This window comes from Procambarus clarkii, chromosome 4 (genome assembly GCF_040958095.1).
Source record: "Procambarus clarkii isolate CNS0578487 chromosome 4, FALCON_Pclarkii_2.0, whole genome shotgun sequence".
Classification (NCBI taxonomy): domain Eukaryota; kingdom Metazoa; phylum Arthropoda; class Malacostraca; order Decapoda; family Cambaridae; genus Procambarus; species Procambarus clarkii.
The window spans coordinates 23,495,039-23,519,700 of record NC_091153.1 but is presented as its reverse complement, the minus strand read 5'-3'; the positions used below and the strand labels follow the sequence as shown (position 1 = coordinate 23,519,700).

Here is a 24,662-nt window from a genome sequence, read left to right as displayed (position 1 = left end):
CGGTACATTGGCCTCCTGCACCCATCCACTGCTTCTTATCTTCTGTTTATCTTCCTGCTTCTTATTCTCTTCCTTTCTTCCTGTTTCTCCTCCTCCATTATCTCTTTCCTCTCTTGTAGCTTCGTTTGTCTTCTCTTTCTATCTTTGCTGTCTCGTCTTTCTCATCCTCATGTTTTCTTCTTTTCCTTCTCGTCCTCCTTTTCGTTCTTATCCCCCTTCTGCTTCTCATTTTCTTTCTCAGTGCTTCCTCAACTTATAACCCAAATGCGGTATAGTGTATATCCACATCTAGTATGTTGTATGCATACATGCAGTATGCTGTATACCCACATGAAATATATTCTGTCCCAACGTACATCAAATATATCCGTTATTCTTGACACTACTAGCATACACTCAGTGTTGCACCCACGTATAGATGTATAAAGTATACCGTTCCTAATCACGTCACTTCGAGGAGGTAAACCACGAAAAAGTAGCCATTTATATTTGGGAGAGGGAGAGTGTTGTCGCTCCCAGAACAAAGTTGTGTCATCGCTTATGTAAAGAGCGGATAGCCGGATATCCTGGCTCTCCCGTGCTTAGTTTCCCTTCCTCCCAGTGTCTGGTGGAAAGAGAACAAGAAATATATATATATATATATATATATATATATATATATATATATATATATATATATATATATATATATATATATATATATATATATATATATATATATATATGCGAACAAGCCTGAATGGTCCCCATTCAGGAAGGAATGGTCCTTCCTTTGTCCGGCCGTGATGGTCAAGCGGATTAAGGCGCCCCGTAGTTACCAGTTGCGTTGCTCCTGGGAGTATGGGTTCGAGTCACTTCTGGGGTGTGAGTTTTCAGACGCATATAGTCCTGGGGACTATTCAGGCTTGTTCGCATTTGTGTTCCTCACGTGTGCCCCAAAGAATTAGGTGATTTGATAAAATGCTATGCCCAAGATTACCATCCGAGTTGCCGGCGGGGAAGTGGTTCAAATAGCTTCGACTATCACTTCCTTTGTCCGGCCGTGATGGTCAAGCGGATTAAGGCGCCCTGTAGTTACCAGTTGCGGTGCTCCTGGGAGTATGGGTTCGAGTCACTTCTGGGGTGTGAGTTTTCAGACATACATATAATACATATATATATATATATATATATATATATATATATATATATATATATATATATATATATATATATATATATATATATATATATATATATATATATATATATATATATATATATATATATATATATATATATATATATATATATATATATATATATATATATATATATATATATATATATATATATATAGAGAGAGAGAGAGAGAATGACTACGTGGGGGTGGGTTGGAAGCAAGACAGACGAATAAAGTAATGGCAAACGATAGCAGTATGACAGCAGGGTTGTAGTGACGGAAGATCATAGTGACTGGTCATAATGACCAGACAGGAGCCTAATTACTCTTCTGCTGAACCGGGACCAGCAGGCGAGGAAAGCCGGGGCTAGTGTTTCAGTGGGAAGGCGAACAGAGGGGGAGTTCGTTGCAGATTAGGTGGATACGAGCAAATGGTGGGTAGAAAGTGGATGGGTATAAGACGGTGGGGTAGCAGGTTTGAGACGTGGGTGGGTTTATAAGGCAGTTGGAAAGGAGTGGTGGGAGGGTAGGATGAAGAATGGGTTTAGAAGGTGGGTGGACAGGATTGGTAGGCAGAATGTGGGTGAGTAGCAGAGGCAAGTGGTTAGATGGGCTAATATAGTAGGAGGGTGGGTCGGTAGAAGTAATAGAAGAATTAAAGAGATAATTGATAAGCTGAACTGTTTAAAAAGAAGGAAAAGTGATGAAGAAGGAAGAAAAAGAGAAAGAGAGAGAAAGAGGAAGGAAGAGAAGCAAGAGGCAGTGAAGGTGGAGGCGAATATCGAAGATGCAATCAAACTTAAAACTTTGCATTCGTAATGGCAGGCTTGACAGACACTTGGCAAGTTTTTATCTCCAGGGACGTGAGGTCTGGCTCTCCACGCCTCCGCTACGAGCCTCGTCGCCTTATCATTCAACTATTCTGCCATTCTCCATATTTGACGAATTCTTCGTCAAATCTGGTTATAAAAGTTATGGGGTGGAGGTGGCTTCTACAACGTCTTTCAAATGTTAACATTCAACATTCTTCAACATTCAAGAACATTTATTCTCATAACATCTCAACAACATTAGTTTCAACATTCTTTCATATGTTCAAATGTCAAGAAGACTAGAAGGACAAGGATGTAAATGTTAATATATGAATGTAATAAAAGAAAAATGCAAATTATTAATGAAATTGATAGCTTGATAATTGTGAGAAATGTGGGGGGGGGGGAGAATCTTTTTCTTGGAGGTGAAAATAAATGATAACTGTGTAAGAATTAGAAATTATTGCAGGAAAATAAAACACTGGTGAGCACATATGAACAGCACACGATCACCACCTGTGTGGAGGACTAACACCATGGGAGCCGGTCGGCCGAGCGGACAGCACACTGCACTTGTGATCCTGTGGTCCTGGGTTCGATCCCAGGCGCCGGCGAGAAACAATGTGCAGAGTTTCTTTCACCCTATGCCCCTGTTACCTAGCAGTGAAATAGGTACCTGGGTGTTAGTCGGTTGTCACGGGCTGCTTCCTGGGGGTGGAGGCCTGGTCGAGGACCGGGCCGCGGGGACACTAAAGCCCCGAAATCATCTCAAGATAACCTCAAAACGGGAGCACCAACAAGACAGTACATACAAAAAAGGGAGCACTAACAACAGGAGAGCACCAGTGGCAAGAGAGCGCCAACAACAATTAAGAGAGCACCAACAACACGAGAGCACCAACAACAATTAAGAGAGCACCAACAACACGAGAGCACCAACAACAATCAAGAGAGCGCCAACAACAATTATGAGAGCACCAACAACACTAGAGCACCATCAACAATTAAGAGAGCGCCAACAACAATTAAGAGAGCACCAACAAGAGAGCACCAATAAGAAAGCATCACCAACAAGAGAGCACCAACAAGAGAGCACCAACAAGAGAGCACCAACAAGAGAGCACCAACAAGAGAGCACCAACAAGAGAGCACCAACAACAGGGCACCAGCAAGAAAGCATCACCAACAAGAGAGCACCAACAAGAAAGCATCACCAACAACAGGGCACCAGCAAGAAAGCATCACCAACAAGAGAGCACCAACAAGAGAGCTCCAACAAGAAAGCATCACCAATAAGAGAGCTCCAACAAGAAAGCATCACCAACAGGAGAGCACCAAGAGGTGGTAAGAGCACCAACAACAAGAGAGCACCAAGAGGTGGTAAGAGCCCCAACAACAAGAGAACACCAAGAGGTGGTAAGAGCACCAACAACAAGAGAGCACCAAGAGGTGGTAAGAGCACCAACAACAAGAGAGCACCAAGAGGTGGTAAGAGCCCCAACAACAAGAGAACACCAAGAGGTGGTAAGAGCACCAACAACAAGAGAGCACCAAGAGGTGGTAAGAGCACCAACAACAAGAGAGCACCAAGAGGTGGTAAGAGCACCAACAACAAGAGAGCACCAAGAGGTGGTAAGAGCACCAACAACAAAGAGAGCACTAAGAGGTGGTAAGAGCACCAACAACAAGAGAGCACCAAGAGGTGGTAAGAGCACCAACAACAAGAGAACACCAAGAGGTGGTAAGAGCCCCAACAACAAGAGAGCACCAAGAGGTGGTAAGAGCACCAACAACAAGAGAGCACCAAGAGGTGGTAAGAGCACCAACAACAAGAGAGCACCAAGAGGTGGTAAGAGCACCAACAACAAGAGAGCACCAAGAGGTGTGTTACGGTGCCCTTTCCTATCTCTTTTGTTTGCCCGCTTTAAGAGTCATATCACCTCTCCCTACTGATTCTCTGAGGTTCAGGGAATCTATTGATATATGTGGCGACCAGACCGGCTGCCAGTTAACGGAGAAAGTTACATTATAAGTTGTAAGTAAGGGGAAATTGGCGCCCTGATATAAAATGAGAGTATCCCCTACTGCAGATATGACGTTTTGGAAGGGACACTAGCCGATCGCGGATTGGCCGACTTAGGTCGCGGGCAACCAATCAGGGACCGCCGTGACGTCACCGAGTGCCCCGGGCGGCGCCAACGTCAGAGTTGACCTGACCTTGGAAGCGAGAGGACGCACCTCGGTCAGCTCTCAAGGATTTCAGGCTCTACAAGCCTTTCTTAGTGGATTAGAGCGGGCTATCGCAGCCCATCTTACGTATTGGAGACCCCGCGCTTCTGGGAAGCAAAAAGGAATAAGCAATTAAGCAATAAACCAAGTTTATTGAGCAAAAGAGAGCCAAACTTGGAAAATATTCGGCGACGACGCTGGGCGGCGACGCTGGACGTTGAGGGCCTGAAAAGGTGTGGCGGGCAAGCCTAGCTGTGACCGGGTCACATCCACTGAGGGTTTTGGAAGGACGACACCGTGCCTAGGACAAGGAGCAACGCCTTGTGGAAGGGGCGAGTGTGGGAAAATAGTGATTAGCTCAGCGCCCATCGATGAACCAGGATTGGGGTAGCTGAATCTCAGGGATTGGAACGGCGACGACGCGAAAGCTCCACGACACCTGAGGACCTGTAGAACGTTCCTGGATCGTCAAGGATCGACTCGGGAAGCGTGGGAACCTCGCACCATCGAGGGACAGGCGTCGTGAGCCAGGAATGTAAGGTAGATCATTTTCCCTCCTATAACCCCTTGTGTGAGTAGGCTAGTTAGGCCACAATATTTACTTATGTATGTGGCAATAGGACATTAATTCTTTAGTAGTAGAATAGGCTGCAAGGCAGCTTGTGTCCAGGACTGTCAGAGGAGACAGTGTGTATGGATGGCAGGACAGTGAAGAAGGGGCGCCGACGTGGTGAAGAGGCCCTCCTGTGAGAGAGTGTGGGACTCCTGTCTTTCTGCCCAGTTGAAGGAGTGTTGGAGGTCGTGGAAGAAGAGGCTGACGATCTCCAGACTTATTATCCTTATTTTCATATTCATGTATTACTTGTGATTGCATTTGTGATCATGTAATTTGCATCAGTAAATTCACACATTTTATTATTATGTTTAAGTGTGCCTCCATTTATAATATTTCTCTATGAGCATACACGAAGGTTATCATAGTACCACCTAGGGAACACAACGTTCTCTATAGAAGTTCTTATTGCCTGGAGAGTGGTAAAGACAGCACGGACCTATATAAAAGTGTACCCTTAGCCATCCGATCAGTATCAGTGCCTGAATGGTGGCAACTAGTAACGTGGTGGCTAGAGAGAGGTAAAGCCACACACACCTTCCTGGGAGAGTACCCAGGGCCGACAGTCTAGTAGCAGATCTATGGGAGTAGCAATCTTCTGGCAACAAACAATATACAATACACCCACTGAACTGCATGGCTGGGGTGCACATATAATAACCCAGCTGGCGACCTTGTTAAGAAGAAGATAGAGAAGACAGGCGGGAAAGGAGTTCCTGCAACCTTTTGTCTGGCAGGCAAGGCTCAGGGAGGTTATGGTTATAAGGTAAGCCTGAGTCTTCCTTCACTCCTCCGCGGGTCTAGGCTGGAACTGTTAACAGCAGTTTCCCCGTGTTTGACTGAAGGGCTTCCAGGGTGAATCAGTGGCACCCCCTTTTGTGGTGGAAGCAAAGACCTGCGGAGGTGGGCATTGTTGGTCCTCTCCTGTGTGACCAAGGAGACTCCGGTGAATCCCGGGAGTCGGAGGGGCTGAGTATTCGGCTTTTTGAGCCTCTAGCAGCTGAGTGCTAGCAGAGCCCCGGCCCACCCCCACGTGACAGGTGGTAAGAGCCCCAACAACAAGAGAGCACCAAGAGGTGGTAAGAGCACCAACAACAAGAGAGCACCAAGAGGTGGTAAGAGCCCCAACAACAAGAGAGCACCAAGAGGTGGTAAGAGCACCAACAACAAGAGAGCACCAAGAGGTGGTAAGAGCCCCAACAACAAGAGAGCACCAAGAGGTGGTAAGAGCACCAACAACAAGAGAGGACCAACAAAACCACCACGTCAAAATGCACCACTAAAAAGAGCCAAAATAGTAATGGAACAAAAGCAGAGATCAAACCATGAAACAGGTATTGCGAGAGGGGATGCAACTAGCAGGTGCGGAAGGATAGGCCTCCCCCGTAGCATTTGGGCACACTCTCACCCGCTAAATTATCTCCCATCGTAAATACCCATTGCTGTTAATCACCCCCTCTTCAGTACGTCGATTTTTTTACGGAATTGACCTATCCGTTAAAAATGCGACGCACTGATAAAAACGAAAGCATCAAGTTTTCATTTTTATTGACGTTTTCTGCGCATCCGCGAACGCGCATCCACATGCGTATGAGTTTGGCGGGGATGTGTCGGTATTTTCGCTCGAGCTTACCTGTTTGTGCTTGCGGGTAGGGAGGAATAGCTCTTGAGCCCGCCTCATTACAGGCATGTATCTGCTGTTCGTGTCTGTAGCTGTGCTTGTTAGGTTGGGTTCGATTCCTAGCCCAGCCTTTCGAACATTTTGTTTAATATAATGAATCATTTCCCACGTTTTGGTGATATTTATATATAAATTTTATTTTGAATTATCTTATACCATTTCTTCCTCTAAAACATTCCATTTATTAACAATTCTAAAACTCAGTAATTTATTTCTAACAGTTTTGTGATCTATTTGTGTCTTCGCCTACTCGCCATCGTATAATGCATTGGACAATGTTTCTTTGTTTATTTTGCCATGTCCCCTTAGAATCTTATATGTCGCTATCATGTCCCTCCTCTTTCTCCTCTCCTCCTGAGTGCTCAGGTCCAGTTCTTTCAGTCTCCTCGTAGCTCAAGACCTTCAGCTCAAGACGGAGTTTTGCTTCCTATATTTGGAGCTTGTTCTCATTTTATCTTGTACTTTCTCAGGTGAGGGGGGGGGGGGTTTCCGTGCACGGGCTGCATAATCAAAAGTTGGTCTCTCTTAGGTTCTACAAAAAACTCTGTACGCAGCCATGTAACAGTTTCTGGAGGTTATTCGTTGGTCGGTTTGACGTTATTCTGCTACCGTAGGTTTCTGGAATTTGATCTGGAGTTCTGTGTGCCTTCAGGTTGTTCTCCAGTGTTGATGTGTGTGTGTGTGTGTGTGTGTGTGTGTGTGTGTGTGTGTGTGTGTGTGTGTGTGTGTGTGTGTATGTGTATGTGTGTATGTGTGTGTGTGTGTGTGTGTGTGTATGTGTGTATGTGTGTGTGTGTGTGTGTGTGTATGTGTGTGTGTGTGTGTGTGTGTGTGTGTGTGTGTGTATGTGTATGTGTGTGTGTGTGTGTATGTGTATGTGTGTGTGTGTGTGTGTGTGTGTGTGTGTGTGTGTGTGTATGTGTGTGTGTGTGTGTGTGTGTGTGTGTGTGTGTGTGTGTGTGTGTGTGTCTGTGTGTGTGTGTGTGTGTGTGTGTGTGTGTGTGTGTGTGTGTGTGTGTGTGTGTGTGTGTGTGTGTGTGTGTGTGTGTGTGTGTGTGTGTGTGTCTGTGTGTGTGTGTGTGTGTGTGTGTGTGTGTGTGTGTGTGTGTGTGTGTGTACTTAATTGTGTTTGCGGGGGTTGAGCTCTGGCTCTTTGATCCCGCCTCGCAACTGTCAGTCAACTAAAGTACAGGTTCCAGAGCCTATTGGGCTCTACCATATCTACACTTGAAGCTGTGTATGGAGTCAGCCTCCACCACATTACTTCCTAATGCATTCCATTTGTCTACTACTCTGACACTGAAAAAATTCTTTCTAACGTCTCTATGGCTCATTTGGGCACTCAATTTCCACCTGTGTCCCCTAAAGCGTGTGCCCTTTGTCGTAAATAGTCTGTCTTTATCTACCCTATTAATTCCTCTGAGAATCTTGTATGTGGTGATCATGTCCCCTCTAACTCTTCTGTCTCCCAGTGACGTGAGGTTTAATTCCCTAAGTCTCTCCTCTTAGCTCATACCCCTCAGTTCGGGTACTAGTCTGGTGGCAAACCTTTGAACCTTTTCCAGTTTAATCTTATGCTTGACTAGATATGGATTCCATGCAGGAGCTGCATACTCCAGGATTGGTCTGACATATATGGTATATAATGTTCTAAAAGATTCCTTACTCAAGTTTCTAAAGGTCGTTCTTATGTTGGCCAACCTGCCATATGCCGCTGATGTTATCCTCCTGATATGAGCTTCAGAGGACAGGTCTGACGTGATATCAACCCCCAGGTCTTTCTCTCTCTCTGACTCTTGAAGAAATTCATCTCCCAGATGGTACCTAGTATGTGGTCTCCTGCTCCAAACACCTATCTTCATTACATTATATTTGCTTGGGTTAAACTCTAACAACCATTTGTTCGACCATTCCTGCAGCTTGTCCAGGTCTTCTTCAAGCCTCAAGCTGTCCTCCTCCTCTGTCTTAATCCTTCTCATAATTTTGGCGTCGTCAGCAAACATTGAAAGGAATGAGTCTATACCCTCTGGAAGATCATTTACGTATATCAGAAATAGGATAGGTCCGAGTACAGAGCCCTGTGGGAATCCACTGGTGACTTGACGCCAATCTGAGGTCTCACCCCTCACTGTAACTCTCTGCTTCCTATTGCTTAGGTACTCCCTTATCCGCTGAAGTACCTTACCAGCTACACCTGCCTGTCTCTCCAGCTTATGTACCATTCTCTTATGCGGTACTGTGCCAAAGGCTTTCCGATAATCCAAGAAAATGCAGCTAGCTCATCCTTCTCTTTCTTGCTTAAACTTTGTCACCTGGTCGTAGAATTCTATAAAGCTAGTCAGGCAACATTTACCCTCCCTGAACCCATGTTGATGGGTTGTCACGAAGTCCCTTCTCTCCAAATGTGTTACTAGGTTTTTTTCTCACGATCTTCTCCATCACCTTGCATGGTATACAAGTCAAGAACACTGGCCTGTAGTTCAGTGCCTCTTACCTGTCGCCCTTTTTGTATACTGGGACCACATTCGCCGTCTTCCATATTTCTGGTAGGTTTCCCGTCTCCAATGACCTACTATAGACTATGGAGAGTGGCAAGCAAAGTGCCTCTGCACACCCTTTCAGTACCCATGGCGAGATCCCTTCTGGACCAACAGCCTTTCTAACATCCAGATCCATCAGGTGTCTTAACCTCCTCTCTCGTAATTTCGAACCCTTCCAAGGCCGCCTGATTTACTTCCATTTCTCCTAACACAGTGACCTCACCTTGTTCTATTGTGAATACCTCCTGGAACCTCTTGTTGAGTTCTTCACACACCTCTTTGTCATTCTCTTTATACCTGTCCTCGCCTGTTCGAAGTTTCACTACCTGTTCTTTCACTGTTGTCTTCCTCCTAATGTGACTATGGAGTACCTTTGGTTCGGTCTTCACTTTGTTTGCTATATCATTTTCATATATTTTCTCTGCCTCTCTTCTCACCCTAACATACTTATTCCTGGTTCTCTGGTATCTCTCTGTGCTTTCTGGTGTTCTGTTATTCCGGAAGTTCCTCCACGCCCTTCTGTTCAGTCCCTTTGCTTCCATACATGCCCTATGATACCATAGATTCTTCTTTGGTTTCTCGGATTTTTCCCTTTGGGACGGGATGAACCTGATCACTGCCTCCTGACACTTTTGGGTGACATAGTCCATCATATCTTGTACAGACTTACCTCTGAGGTCTGTGTCCCAAGGTATTCCTTTAGGAAACTTCTCATCACCTTATAGTTCCTTTTTCGGTATGCCAGCGTTTTGTTTCCTAGTTCTTTTTGGGGGAGATAATTCCTAGCTCTACCAGGTACTCAAAGTTCAATACACTGTGGTCACTCATTCCCAAGGGTGCTTCCATCTCAACTTCCCTTATATCCCACTCATTTAGGGTAAATATTAGATCGAGCATGGCTGGTTCATCTTCTCTCATTCTTGTTGGTTCCTTGATGTGCTGGCTTAGAAAGTGCCTTGTTGCTATGTTCAGCAGCATAGCTCTTCATATTTCTTGTCCTCCATGCGGATCTCTGTTCTTCCAGTCTATCTTCCCGTGGATGAAGTCTCTCATGATTAGTAGTCCAGATCCATTCCTGCTGGCAACAGAAGCTGCTCTCTCTATTATGTTAATGGTGGCCATGTTGTTTCTATCATATATCTGTCTGGGTTTTCTGTTATTTGGTGGTGGATTATACATGACTACGACTATAATTTTTTGTCCTCTAGTTGTTATGGGACCTGTTATGTAGTCACTGAAACCCTCACAGCCTTGAATAACCAACTCCTCAAAGTCCCAGCTCTTTCTTGCCAGCAGAGCTACCCAACAACCGCCTCTTCCTTCTCTCTCTTTCCCCATAACATAATATTCCTGTGGGAACACTGCATTTGTTATGGTTTTCGTTAGCTTTGTTTCTGTGAGTGCTATTGGGTTTTGAGTGCTCAATACCCAATATTGGGAATTGAGTGCTGGGTTTTCCTCTAGTACCCATTCTCCAAGCTCATTTGCTTTGTTTGTAATTCCATCTATGTTAGTGTACATTGCCCTGAGGCTCACAATCTTCTGTCCCTTCTCAAATCGCCTCCTTGGCGAGTGTTCTGCTGGTGGGGGAAGATGTTCCATGGGTGTGAGGATTTGTGAGGTGATAACAGGGTCTCAGAGGATACTGGGAGGGTATGGGGTGAAGGGGGGAGGGAGGACCAGAAGGAAAAGGGGGGAGGGAGACATGGCGGGAGGAGGAGAGGGGTAGCAGGTTGGGAATGGGGTGTGGGGGGAGATTTGGCTGAGCATTTGGGTGGGGGAAGGGAGGGTTTGGGGTAGGGGGGTTTTCTATGCAGAGGAGGGTGGTGTGGTTGCCCTCCCCTCTGGTATTACTGGGTAGCTAGCTGTCGGTTCCCCCCCCCCCTCCCCCCATCTCTGGGGATGTTGTGTTGGGAGCTTTGAGTTCCTGGTTTTCCTCTCTCGCTCTGCACTTCTTCCTTGCTTCTGCTGCCATGGCTCTCTCCTCCCTCGTCATGTCCCTCTGGAGGAATGCGTTTTTGAATTCTCCTACATGTTGCAGGTGGCTTTACCTTGTTAGAATCATCTCCTTTGTGTTCTCGTTTGCAAACACTATCTTTAACACATGGTCTAGGTCTTTTTTGTACCAGCCTAGCCTGAAAACCTTCTCAATTTTATGCTCAGCCCCTTCCATCTCTAGTGCCTTCAGTATTTTATTCACTGCTGCATTGTCCTTATCATTCCAATCTGTCCTGTTGGAGCCTTCCTGCTATTTAATACCCACAGCCACCACTGACATTTTTCTTTCCAGCAGCTGGCTATTGGAGCGTGACACTTCCTGTGAGGTGGCTGCTTTCCTGGCCACCTCCATCATTGTGGAGTTATTTTCAGAGTTATTTTTTTTTTAGCATTTATGCAAATGTTGCTTTTATAGTGGCATTCTCTTCCAGGATACTATTTCCACCTTCTCCCTGGATGATTATCTGAGTCTCAGCATCAACACTGTTCTCTTTGAGGGTTCTAATCTTCTCTTTTGCTGCTGTCCGCTCTCTTTACAGGTTTCTTATTTCATTCTTCATTTCCTGCATCATTCCCTGCATCTCACTCTTGATATCCTCCAAAAACTGGGCAAACATTTCTTTTATTTCATCTCCATGACTTTTCCCTGTTCCCCTGTTTCCTCTGGCCATCATACTTTTCCCTGTTCCTGTTATGCTGTGATAGGATTTGTCAGGAGGAGGGCAAGCAGGGGGAGAGAGAGAGAGAGAGAGAGAGGAAGAGAGAGGGAGAGGGAGAGATAGAGCGAGATAAGAGAGATAGAGAGAGTGGGTGGGAGACAGGGGTGAGAGAGAGGGATGAGAGGGGTGGTGTGTGTGTGTGTCAGACAATGTCAGACGATGGAGGAAGAATTTAAACAGGAATTTCCTTAAGTACTTCGTATATTAATTCATCTTCAGAAGGAATCTTAAGGAAATTCCTGGTACAATTCTTCCTCCGTGGTCTTGTCACATTTTTCATCACATGTTAATTTTCATGATTTACACACACACACACACACACACATGCACACACACACACACACAACCCCTCTCATCCCTCTCTCTCACCCCACTCTACCACCCCTCTCTCTCTCTCACCCATTTCTCTCACCCCTCTCTCTCACCCCCGTCTCCCACCCACTCTCTCTATCTCTCTCTTTATCTCAGGTGGTGTTTACAAACGAAACCACGAAGGAGGCTATTCTCGAAAGGAAGAGTCATCTGCAGCATGTGGAGGGATACAAAAAAGTATTCCTGCAGAGGGACATGACGAAGGAGGAGAGAGCCAGGGCAGCAGAGGCAAGGAGGAAGCGGAGGGAGAGAGGAGCAAACCAGGAAATCACAGCCCCCAACACAACAGTCCCAGAGACAAAAGGGGGAACCCAAAACCAGCATCCCAGCAACACCAGAGGGGAGGGCAACACCACCACCCCCCTCTGCATAGAAACCCTCTCTTCTCCTCACCCTCTCCCCCCCCACCCCATTCTGACCCTGTCACCCCTTCCCCATTCCCATCATGTCCTCCCTCCCACCTTCCCCCCCCCCCTTTCATCCCATACCCTCTCTAGCCCTCCTCCCCCTCACCCCGTATCCTCCATGTCCCTCCTATCTCCTTAACCCACACCCTACCTGTCCCACCTTCCCTTAAACCCCCACCCAAAAATCCCCTGAGACCCTGCAAACCAATTCACTGATCTTCACGCCCACGGAACAGCTTCCCACACCAGCAGAATGCTCGCCAAGAAAGGAACAAGAAAATGAACAGAAGAAAGTGAGCTTCAAGGCAATGTACACTAACATAGATGGGATTACAAATAAAACAAGTGAACTCGGAGAATGGGCACTAGAAGAAAACCCAGACATAATAGCACTCACAGAAACAAAGCTAACGAAAATCATAACAAACGCAGTGTTTCCACAGGGCTAGTATGTAGTGAGGAAAGAGAGAGAAGGGAGAGGAGAAGGTGGTGTAGCTATGCTACTAAGAGAAGGTTGGAGTTTCAAAGAGATAGTTTTTCAGAACTGTGAAGGTTTCAGTGACTACATATCAGGCACCATAGCAACTAGAGGACAGAAAATTATAGTAGTAGTCATACATAGCCCCACACCGAATGACAGAAGACCCAGACAGGAATATGATGGAAACAACTTGGCCACCATCAATATAATAGAGAGAGCAGCTTCTGTGGCTAGCAGGAACGGATCCAGACTACTAATCATGGGAGAATTCAACCATGGGAAGATAGATTGGGAAAACACCTGGATGTGGCAACAAGAAACTTTCTAAGTCAACACGTCAAGGGACCGACAAGAATGAGAGGAGGGAATGAACCAGCCTTGCTTGATCTGATATTTACCCTAAATGAGTCAGATATAAGGGAAATTAAGTTGGAAACCCCCTTGGGAATGAGTGATCATAGTGTATTGAGCTTTGAGTACCTGTTTGAGCTAGGAATTATCACCCGAAAAAAAGAACTGGGAAACAAATGTCTGGCGTATCGAAAGGGAAACTATGAGGAGATGAATAAATTCCTATGGGATATACATTGGGACACAGAACTCGGAACCAAGTCCGTACAAGTCATGATGGACTATATCACCCAAAAATGTCAGGAGGCTGTATGCAGGTTTGTCCCAGCCCGACAGGAAAAAACAGAAGCAAAGGAAGAATCCGTGGTTTAATAGGAAATGTATGAAAGCAAAGGAGCTGAACAAAAGGGCATGGAGGAACTTCCGTAATAGCAGAACACCAGAAAGTAGAGAGAGATACCAGAGAACCAGGAACGAGTATGTTAGTGTGAGAAGAGCAGCTGAGAAAAGGTACGAAAATGATATAGCTAACAAAGTCAAGACCGAACCAAAGCTACTACACAGTCACATCAGGAGGAAGACAACAGTGAAGGAACAGGTGATGAAACTTAGGGTGGGCGAGGACAGGTACACAGAGAATGACAAAGAGGTGTGTGAAGAACTCAACAAAAGGTTCCAGGAGGTCTTTACAATAGAACAGGGAGAAGTCACGACGCTAGGAGAGGTGCCAGCAAACCAGGTGACCTTGGATAAGTTCGAAATTACAAGAGATGAGGTCAAGAAGCACCTATTGGAGCTGGATATGAGAAAAGCTGTTGGGCCGGACGGAATCTCACCATGGGTATTAAAAAGAGTGTGCAGGAGCACTTTGCTTGCCACTCTCGATAGTGTATAGTAGGTCACTGGAAACGGGAGACCTACCAGAAATATAGAAGACTGCTAATGTAGTACCAATATACAAAAAAGGGTGACAGACAAGAGGCACTGAACTACAGGCCAGTGTTCTTAACTTGTATACCATGCAAGGTGATGGAGAAGATTGTGAGAATAAACCTAGTAACACATCTGGAGAGAAGAGACTTCGTGACAACTCATCACCATGGGTTCAGGGAGGGTAAATCTTGCCTTACAGGCTTGATAGAATTCTACGATCAGGTGACAAAGATTAAGCAAGAAAGAGAAGGATGGGCGGACTGCAAATTTTTGGACTGCCTGAATGCCTTTGACAAAGTACCCCATAAAAGGTTGATGCATAAGCTGAAGAAACAGGCAGGAGTAACTGGTAGGGCGCTCCAGTGGATAAGGGAGTACCTAAGCAATAGGAAGCAGAGAGTTACAGTGAGGGGTGAGACCACAGAATGGGGTGAAGCCCCCAGTAGAGTCCCACAGGGCTCTGTACTTGAACCTATCCTGTTTCTGATATACGTAAATGATCTCCCAGAGGGTATAGACTCATTCCTCTCAATATTTGCTGACGACGCCAAAATTATGAGAAGGATTAAGACTGAGGAGGAGGACAGCTTGTGGCTTGAAGACCTGGACCAGCTGCAGGAATGGTCGACCATATGGCTGTTAGAGTTTAACCCAAGCAAATGTAATGTAATGAAGATATGGGTATAACGCAGGAGACCAGATACAAAGTACCATTTGGGAGATGAAATACTTCAAGAGTCAGAGAGAGAGAAAGACCTGGGGGTTGATATCACGCCAGACCTGTCCCCAGAAGTTCATATCAAGAGGATAACATCAGCAGCATATGACAGGTTGGCTAACATAAGAACGGCCTTTAGAAACTTGTGTAAGGAATCTTTCAGAACACTATATACTACATATGTCAGACCAGTCCTGGAGTATGCGGCTCTAGCATGGAGTCCATATCTAGTCAAGCATAAGACTAAACTGGAAAAGGTTCAAAGGTTTGCCACCAGACTAGTACCCGAGCTGATAGGTATGAGCTACGAGGAGAGACTACAGGAATTAAACCTCACTTCGTTGGAAGACAAGAGTTAGGGGGGACATGATCACCATATTCCAGATTCTCAAGGGAATCAACAGGGTTGATAAAGACAGGCTATTTAACACAATGGCACACGCACTAGGGGACACAGGTGGAAACTGAGAGCCCAAATGAGCCACAGAGATATTAGAAAGAACTTTATTAGTGTCAGAGTGGTTGACAAATGGAATGCATTAGGAAGTGATGTGGTGGAGGCTGACTCCATACACTGTTTCAAGTGTAGATATGATAGAGCCCAATAGGATCAGGAACCTGTACACCTTTTGATTGACGGTTGAGAGGCGGGACCAAAGAGCCAGAGCTCAATCCCCGCAAGCACAACTAGGTGAGTATAACTAGGCGAGTACAGAAGGATAGGGGCAGAAGGATTCACTACAAACGACAAGGAAGTTTGTGAGGAACTGAATAAGAATTCCAGGAGGTCTTCACCCTAGAGCAAGGATAGATTCCTGAGATAAGAGAGTGAATAGTTAACCAGGACCCACTAGAAGAGTTTGAGATTACCAGTGGGGAACTAAAGAAGTGTTTACTAGAGTTGGATGTGACAAAGGCTATAGGCCCAGATGGAATCTCCCCTTGAATACTAAGGGAAGTAGCAGAAGCACTGTGCCTGCCACTCTCCATAGTGTATAACAAATCACTGGCAACAGAGAAACTGCCAGAAATTTCGAAGGCAGCTAATGTAGTTCCAAAATAGAAGAAAGGGGATAGACAGGAAGCACTGAACTACAGGCCAGTGTCCCTAACCTGCATACCATGTAAGCTGATGGAGGAGATTGTGCGAAGGAAGCTAGTGGAGCATCTGGAGCGAAAGAACTTTGTTAAACAGCATCAACATGGGTTCAAGGATGGCAAGTCCTGCCTCACAGGGCTAATTGAATTCTACGACCAGGCAACAAAAATCAGGCAAGAAAGAGAGGGGTGGGCAGACTGCATATTTTTGGATTATCAAAACGCCTTTGATACAGTACCACACAAGAGGCTACTGAGAAAGCTAGAGATGCAGGCTGGAGTGAAAGAGAAGGTACTCCGTTGGATACGGGAGTACCTAAGTAACAGAAGACAAGGAGTCACTGTGAGGGATGAGGTCTCAGATTGGCGTGACGTTACAAGTGGAGTCCCGCAGGGGTCGGTCCTTTGACCAATACTGTTTCTGATATATGTAAATGATCTCCCAGAGGATATATTGTCGTTTCTCTCAATGTTTGCTGATGATGCAAAAATTATGAGGATTGAAACCGAGGATGATAATAGGATGCTGCAGGACGACCTAGACAGACTGAATGAATTGTCCGACAAATGACTGTTAAAGTTTAACCCGAGTAAATGCAAAGTAATGAAACTAGGCTGTGGAAACAGGAGGCCAGACACAAGATACAGAATAGGAGATGAAGTACTTAATGAAACGGAAAGAGAGAAAGACCTAGGAATTGATATCACACCAAACCTGTCTCCTGAAGCCCACATAAAAAGAATTACGTTTGCGGCATATGCAAGGCTGGCTAACATCAGAACAGCCTTCAGGAACCTGTGTAAGGAATAGTTTAGAATCTTGTACACCACATACGTAAGACCAATCCTGGAGTATGAGGCCCTAGCATGGAGCCCGCACCTTGTCAAGCACAAGACGAAGCTGGAAAAAGTTCAGAGGTATGCCACTAGACTGATCCCAGAACTAAGAGGCACGAGTTACGAGGAAAGACTGCGGGAAATGCATCTAACGACACTGGAAGACAGAAGAGTGAGGGGAGACATGATCACTACCTCCAAAATCCTCAGGGGAATTGACAATGTAGACAAGGATAAATTATTCAACACTGGCGGTTAGAGAACAAGGGGACAAGTGGAAACTGAGTACCCAAATGAGCCACAGGGACGTTAGAAAGAACTTTTCAAGTGTCAGTAGTTAACAGGTGGAATGCATTGGCAGAGATGTGGTGGAGGCTGACTCCATACACAGTTTTAAATGTAGATATGATAGAGCCCAGTAGGCTCAGGAATCTGTATACCAGTTGAGAGGCAGGCCCAAAGAGCCAAAGCTCAACCCGCGTAAGCACAATTAGGCGAGTACACACACATATAATATATTATATATATATTATATATATATATATATATATATATATATATATATATATATATATATATATACACACACACAGTAAGACACTGTACTTGTATGTACAGTAATATATTCACCAAGACACTATGTATATGCCAATGAGATGGTCGCCACTCGTCAGTCGATTCAATTCTTAAGGACCATCTACTTTTCGGAATGGGTCCAATAATCCAGAACAGCGGTAGATTTCAAAAAACGTCATACGGAGTCGACCATGCCACTACGTCCTAAGGTCGGTGTCGCTGGAGACGTGGAGCACGCTGTCACAGCTGGTGCAAACTGGTCTCACACACAAAACGACGACGGCATGTACACCGAATGGGAGTGTGTAGAGTACTGTTCAGTTCATCCTCTGACCAGCACTCATTGCCTCACCCGGTGATTCTGATTGGCTAACAGAATTCCCGCCACCAGACAAGCCACACCGTGCTGACCGTTAACGACCTTCACGGTCGTTAACCTTGTTCTCCCTGTAATATTGAAAGTATTACTATTAAATAACAGTGCTATTTTTTTATGCGACGCAATAACACGATAAGGCATTCCGTAACACTAGATTCTCCAACACATGTCTAGCTGGCAACATACCAGAGACCATACGGCATCTCTTTTTTTGTTTGAAAATTAAATTTATCAATGCAATCGGAAACATTGAAACAGAATCGTGACATATTTAGGAGAACGTGTGTTGCTGTTACGTGCAACAGATGGGGCTGTTTTAAAAAGATACATGTTTTTACCTGTCACATGTGTGGCATCTATATAGTAGGTATATAAAAACATGCATGTATTCAAATAGAATGTTGTATTAAAATTTCAAAGCAATCGGTAACGAACTTTCGGAGATTTCAGTGTGTGTTGCTCTTATGTACAACAGATGGCGCTGCTTTTTAAAAAAAAAATTCCTGTCATAGGTGAAGCCTGTATATAAAAGGTATATAAAAACACACGCCAATTTAAATGCAACATTGTGTCAAAATTTCAAAGCAATCGGTAAAGAGGTTTCGAAGATTTCCGTCATATGAAAAACACACGAAAAAAATAGTTTTTCAAAAAAGTATGTTTTTCTGATCACAGATATGACATCTATATAGTGTGCATATAAAACCCCGCTCGGATGCGACTGGAACGTTGTGTGAATATTTAAAACCAATCGGTGAAAAACTTTCGAAGATTAGCGATTTTGAACTAACGAACATTGAAATTTTTATTTATATTGATTTGGGTTTGACGCCTAATGATGCGTTTCGTAAGGTCTCACCTCACATTCTCAAAGACAAATTCTACTGTGTCCAGCACCTGGTTATAGTCTCTTATGGTAAGGTTGTTAGATGACATATGGATGAATGACATTACATGGGGGATATTAATAAGGTATTATATGTATCAACATAGAGTGTGACATGTTTGGCAGCTTATGTTTTCTTGGTTGCTTCCGTTCCTGTTGCAGGATCATTCGATCCAGCTTCTGTGTTGGCCCGGGGTCTTGAAGTGGGTAGAGTGTAACTGTGAATTAGATGGTTATTGTTTGCTTATATCAGTATCAAGAAATCAACAGACGGGCTCCTATTCTTATCCAGCATTCATATGGGTCCGCGTAGCCTGGTGGATAGCGCGCAGGACTCGTAATTCTGTGGCGCGGGTTCGATTCCCGCACGAGGCAGAAACAAATGGGCAAAGTTTCTTTCATCCTGAATGCCCCCGTTACCTAGCAGTAAATAGGTACCTGGGTGTTAGTCAGCTGTCACGGGCTGCTTCCTGGGGGTGGAGGCCTGGTCGAGGACCGGGCCGCGGGGACACTAAAGCCCCGAAATCATCTCAAGATAACCTCTAGATAACCTATATATCCAGCCTTCTGATATGTGAAGGCGATTATGGGTATAAGGAAAGAGCTGAAGAGATGGATATATATAAATAGGAAATATAAATTAAATATGCTGAGAGATGAAGGGGTAGAGGCGCAGATTGAAAGAGGGACAGGTATATATAGATTGATGGAACATAGATATATGAATAGACAAATAATTTTGAAAAAAAAAATTGAGTTTCTGAAGCCAATTTTTTTTTGGATTTTATAATATTTCAATTATTTGTTACATTGGTAAGTGAAGTAATTTCGTTGTTACTATATTCAGGAATGACTCAATTACAAATGCATCTCGAGGTGAACCATCCCCCCACCCTATTTCCCCCCTCCCTCTCCACCCCTCCCCACTCTCCATCATCCCCCACTCCACCCCTCACTCCTCCTCCTCCCCCCTTCCACCCCCCCCTTTACATTAATATTCCATCAAACACATTTTTTGGGGTGTTCGTGTCATATACATTTTTTCTCCCGTCTCTCCTACTAATTACCAGAGCAGATTCTTGCAGAAGAGATTTTAATGTCTGAAAAATGGTAGCTTCAATAATTTTTTATTTGTTGGTGGTATTGGCTGTGATGGGGATAAGGGAAGTAGGTGTATATATAAACATATATATATATATATATATATATATATATATATATATATATATATATATATATATATATATATATATATATATATATATATAGAATATAGAATATAGTTGAATATAGAATATAGTTGTGCATTAATGCACAACTATATTCTACCGACCTCAAGACTCCGCTCCAATATAGAAGCATCAAGAAATATGGACCAATAGGCTTTCTACAATCACTTCTATTCAATACCTATTGTTTCATGTTCTGTCTTGTGTTGATGAAATTAATACCCTATTAATGCCACCTCTTGTTCTGTCTTGTGTTGATGAAATTAATACCCTATTAATGCCACCTCACCCCATCCACCTCTCTCAAATGTAGATATAAACAAAATCGGAGATGCGTAAGTTATATTCAGTTGTGTATTTGTAAACTAAAGTCTTTGAAAATGCAATAAGTTTTACGAAACGCGCTCGTGTCGCGTCAGACTAGAAATAAAAATGAATTTTGGAGAATTGATTTTTGATTTACCTCCAACAGTGAAAAGAAATGTACGAAAGATTGAGAAAATTCGTGTTAGAATTATTAATCTTACTTTTTCGGTCATATTTAATAATATATATATATATATATAAATATATATATATATATATATATATATATATGTATATATATATATATATATATATATATATATATATATATATATATATATATATATATATATATATATATATATATATATATATATATATATAAATGCCTTCAATTTGGTGCGGAGGGATGCTGTACTCCGTGCGGTTCATAGTCATTTCCCTTCCCTCTACCCTTTTGTACATTCATGCTACAGTATGGATCTTAAGCTACTTTTTGGCGAACATGAAATTGACTCGCGAGAAGGCGTCCAACAGGGTGACCCCCTTGCTCCTCTCCTTTTCTGCTTAGTCATCAAACAAGTCACAGAGGTCCTGTCCAGAAAGCTTAACATCTGGTTCTTGGATGATGGTACCCTAGCTGGTTCCCAAGACTCAATCCTGGAGAACATCAGAAAAATCCAGGAGCAATGTGCAGTTTTAGGCCTCACCCTGAACCCTTCTAAATGTGAAATAATATGTTCCAACCGAGGCATCGTAGAGAGAATAGAGGGTCTTCTGCCAAATATCCATAAAACTAAACCTGAAGACAGCACACTCCTAGGAGCTCCCCTGGGGTTGAAAGCCATCGATGAGGTCCTTGATAAGAAAATCGCCGACCTTAAGAGGATGGATGGGAGGATTGAGGATATTGATGCTCTTGATGCACTCTACCTCATCACCAGATGTCTGTCCCTCCCCAAGTTAACCTACTTTCTGAGGTGTTCACCATCTTACAGTAGCCAAAAACTAAGTGAGTATGACCGGTTACTGAAGTCAATGCCAGAAAAAGCCCTTAACCTCTCTCTCGATGACCTACAGTGGAAACAAGCCTCTCTTCCCGTAAGACTTGGGGGCCTCGGAGTTCGAACAGGAACGCAAATCGCTGTTCCAGCCTTCCGGTCCTCCTTATCAGCATCCGACGACCTTGTGAAAGGAAATTCTACCTGCCCACTTACATCAGCTGGCAGGTGTACATGATCCCAATTTTACACGCTGTGCCACAGAGTGGGCCTCTCGTGCAGGCCAATCACCTCAACCACCATCCCCAAAAGCCCACAAGCAATCCAGCTGGGATGGCCCCATTGTAGACCAAGTTGCTGCAGAGTGCCTGGGTGCTGCAACAATACAACACGACATTGCTCGCTTCACAGCAGCAGCAGCACCACAAGCAGGGGATTTCCTGTTAGCAACCCCAATGTCGGCAACTGGCAAGCGTCTCACACCACACGCCCTTCGAATTGCTGTGGCCCTTCGCCTTGCTGCCCCAATCCACACCATATATAGGTGTATTTGCGGCGAAGTAGTGGCTGACAGGTACGGCCACCATGGCCTACTCTGCCAAAGCACAGGGGGATGGCACTCGAGGCACAGTGAAGTTAACGACATCATCAAGAGGAGCCTCACCACAGCTGGATGCCCTGCTGAAAGAGAGCCCCGTTACCTAACGCCCCGTAACTCTGATGCTCTTATTGGTCGCCCGGATGGTATCACAGTGAACCCCTGGAAGAATGGCAAGCAGTTGGTATGGGACTACACGTGCGTATCAACCCTGGCTAACACCTACATTAACCTCAGTGTTGCACAACCAGGTGGCGCTGCCACCCACAGGGAAGCAGCCAAATCCCGTAAGTATAGAGAACTGAATCACCACTACAATTTTGTCCCCATTGCTTCTGAGACACTCGGCGCCTAGGGTAAAAGTGCTACCAGTTTTTTGAAGGAACTGGGTTCTAGGCTCATTGAAACAACAAGGGACCCAAGAGCTGCAAGCTTTCTTTTCCAGCGCCTCAGTGTGGCGATACAGAGGGGAAATGCGCACTGCATCCAGGGTTCCTGCCCGCCATCTGAGGAGCTGGAGATACTCGACAACCTATGATAACCATCTTTGTAACCCATATGTAACTCCTTTTTTGTAACAAAGTTCAAATAAAGTAAATATATATGTGTACATACAAAAATATATATATATATATATATATATATATATATATATATATATATATATATATATATATATATATATATATATATATATATATATATATATATATATATATATATATATATATTAGTATATTTTGGTAGCAGTCTTTCCTGTAGACATATATTATTAAATATGACCGAAAAAGTAAGATTAATAATTCTAACACGAATTTTCTCAATCTTTCGTACATTACGCTTCACTGTTGGAGGTAAATCAAAAATCAATTCTCCAAAATTCATTTTTATTTCTAGTGTGACGCGACACGGGCGCGTTTCGTAAAACTTATTACATTTTCAAAGTCTTTAGTTCACAAATACACAACTGAATAGAACTTACGTATCTCCGATTTTATATCTACATTTGAGTGAGGTGGAAGGGGTGATGTGGCATTAACACAAGACAGAACAAAATGTGGTATTAATAGGGTATTAATTTCATCAACACAAGACAGAACAAGGGTATTAATAGGGTATTAATTTCATCAACACAAGACAGAACACGAAACAATGGATATTGAATAGAAGTGTTTGTAGAAAGCCTATTGGTCCATATTTCTTGATGCTTCTATATTGGAGCGGAGTCTTGAGGTGGGTAGAATATAGTTGTGCAATAATTGGCTGTTGATTGCTGGTGTTGACTTCTTGATGTGTAGTGCCTCACAAACGTCAAGCCGCCTGCTATCGCTGTATCTATCGATGATTTCTGTGTTGTTTACAAGGATTTCTCTGGCGATGGTTTGGTTGTGGGAAGAGATTATATGTTCCTTAATGGAGCCCTGTTGCTTATGCATCGTTAAACGCCTAGAAAGAGATGTTGTTGTCTTGCCTATATACTGGTTTTTTTGGAGCTTACAGTCCCCAAGTGGGCATTTGAAGGCATAGGCGACGTTAGTCTCTTTTAAAGCGTTCTGTTTTGTGTCTGGAGAGTTTCTCATGAGTAGGCTGGCCGTTTTTCTGGTTTTATAGTAAATCGTCAGTTGTAACCTCACTCAAATGTAGATATAAAATCGGAGATACGTAAGTTCTATTCAGTTGTGTATTTGTGAACTAAAGTCTTTGAAAATGTAATAAGTTTTACGAAACGCGCCCGTGTCGCGTCAGACTAGAAATAAAAATGAATTTTGGAGAATTGATTTTTGATTTACCTCCAACAGTGAAGCGTAATGTACGAAAGATTGAGAAAATTCGTGTTAGAATTATTAATCTTACTTTTTCGGTCATATTTAATAATATATATATATATATATATATATATATATATATATATATATATATATATATATATATATATATATATATATATATATAAAAATATATATATATATATATATATATATATATATATATATATATATATATATATATATATATATATATATATATATATATATATATATATATATTGTGACGATAATCTCCTTCAAGAGAGATTTGGCCTGCTCTTTCCTATCATCATGTTACTTCAGTACAGCTACAACATCTAGATATTACAATCAAGAGTAGTATATATTTAGTAGAATACGTTTCTACAGGGGGTATACGTACCCCTACACGTGCTCTCCACCTCCCCCTCCTTGCTGTCGCCACACCACCTTCGTCGGTCACCAAACTACCACTTGCAGCCAACACGCTTCCCATTGGTGAATCGGCGACTCCACTCGACTTCAGCGCCATCTGCATAGCCGATGACTAAGCGTGCACGAGCCGTTGGATTTAGAATATTCTGTGCTCTCAATGCTGATACATCAATCTAGTATTCGCTCTGTGTAATAGTGGAGGTTTTCAGCCAGCCAATATTCTCACCGTCATTTAATTCATTTTTTGTCTTGTTCATTGTAGAGTAACGTAACCCTTGTTATATTTTATATTATTTTTTGACTTTGTAATTTTGTTTAATTCGCACTGTACATAGCCAAGGGATTATCTTTGTTCATATTTGTTTTAAGTCAATTAAAGTTTCATTGTTCATACGGTTTGTTTTGGGTGTTTTTCACTTTTACTTGACCACAGGAGGCAACAGCCACGCAGTCAACTTTTTTTTTCTCATTTTTTTTTGTAAATGTGATTGGCATTGACACCAGCCATTGGGAG

General features: G+C 43.5%; 1 protein-coding gene across 1 annotated transcript; it reads left to right on the top strand.

Moving 5' to 3' along the window:
• The first annotated feature begins 2,942 nt into the window (after window positions 1–2,942).
• Window positions 2,943–24,264, top strand: LOC138370841 (salivary glue protein Sgs-3-like). Its single transcript, XM_069335452.1, has 2 exons — window positions 2,943–3,390; window positions 24,104–24,264. Exons 1-2 carry the CDS (start codon window positions 2,943–2,945, stop codon window positions 24,262–24,264), a joined length of 609 nt encoding a protein of 202 aa, XP_069191553.1.
• The last annotated feature ends 398 nt before the right edge of the window (window positions 24,265–24,662 follow it).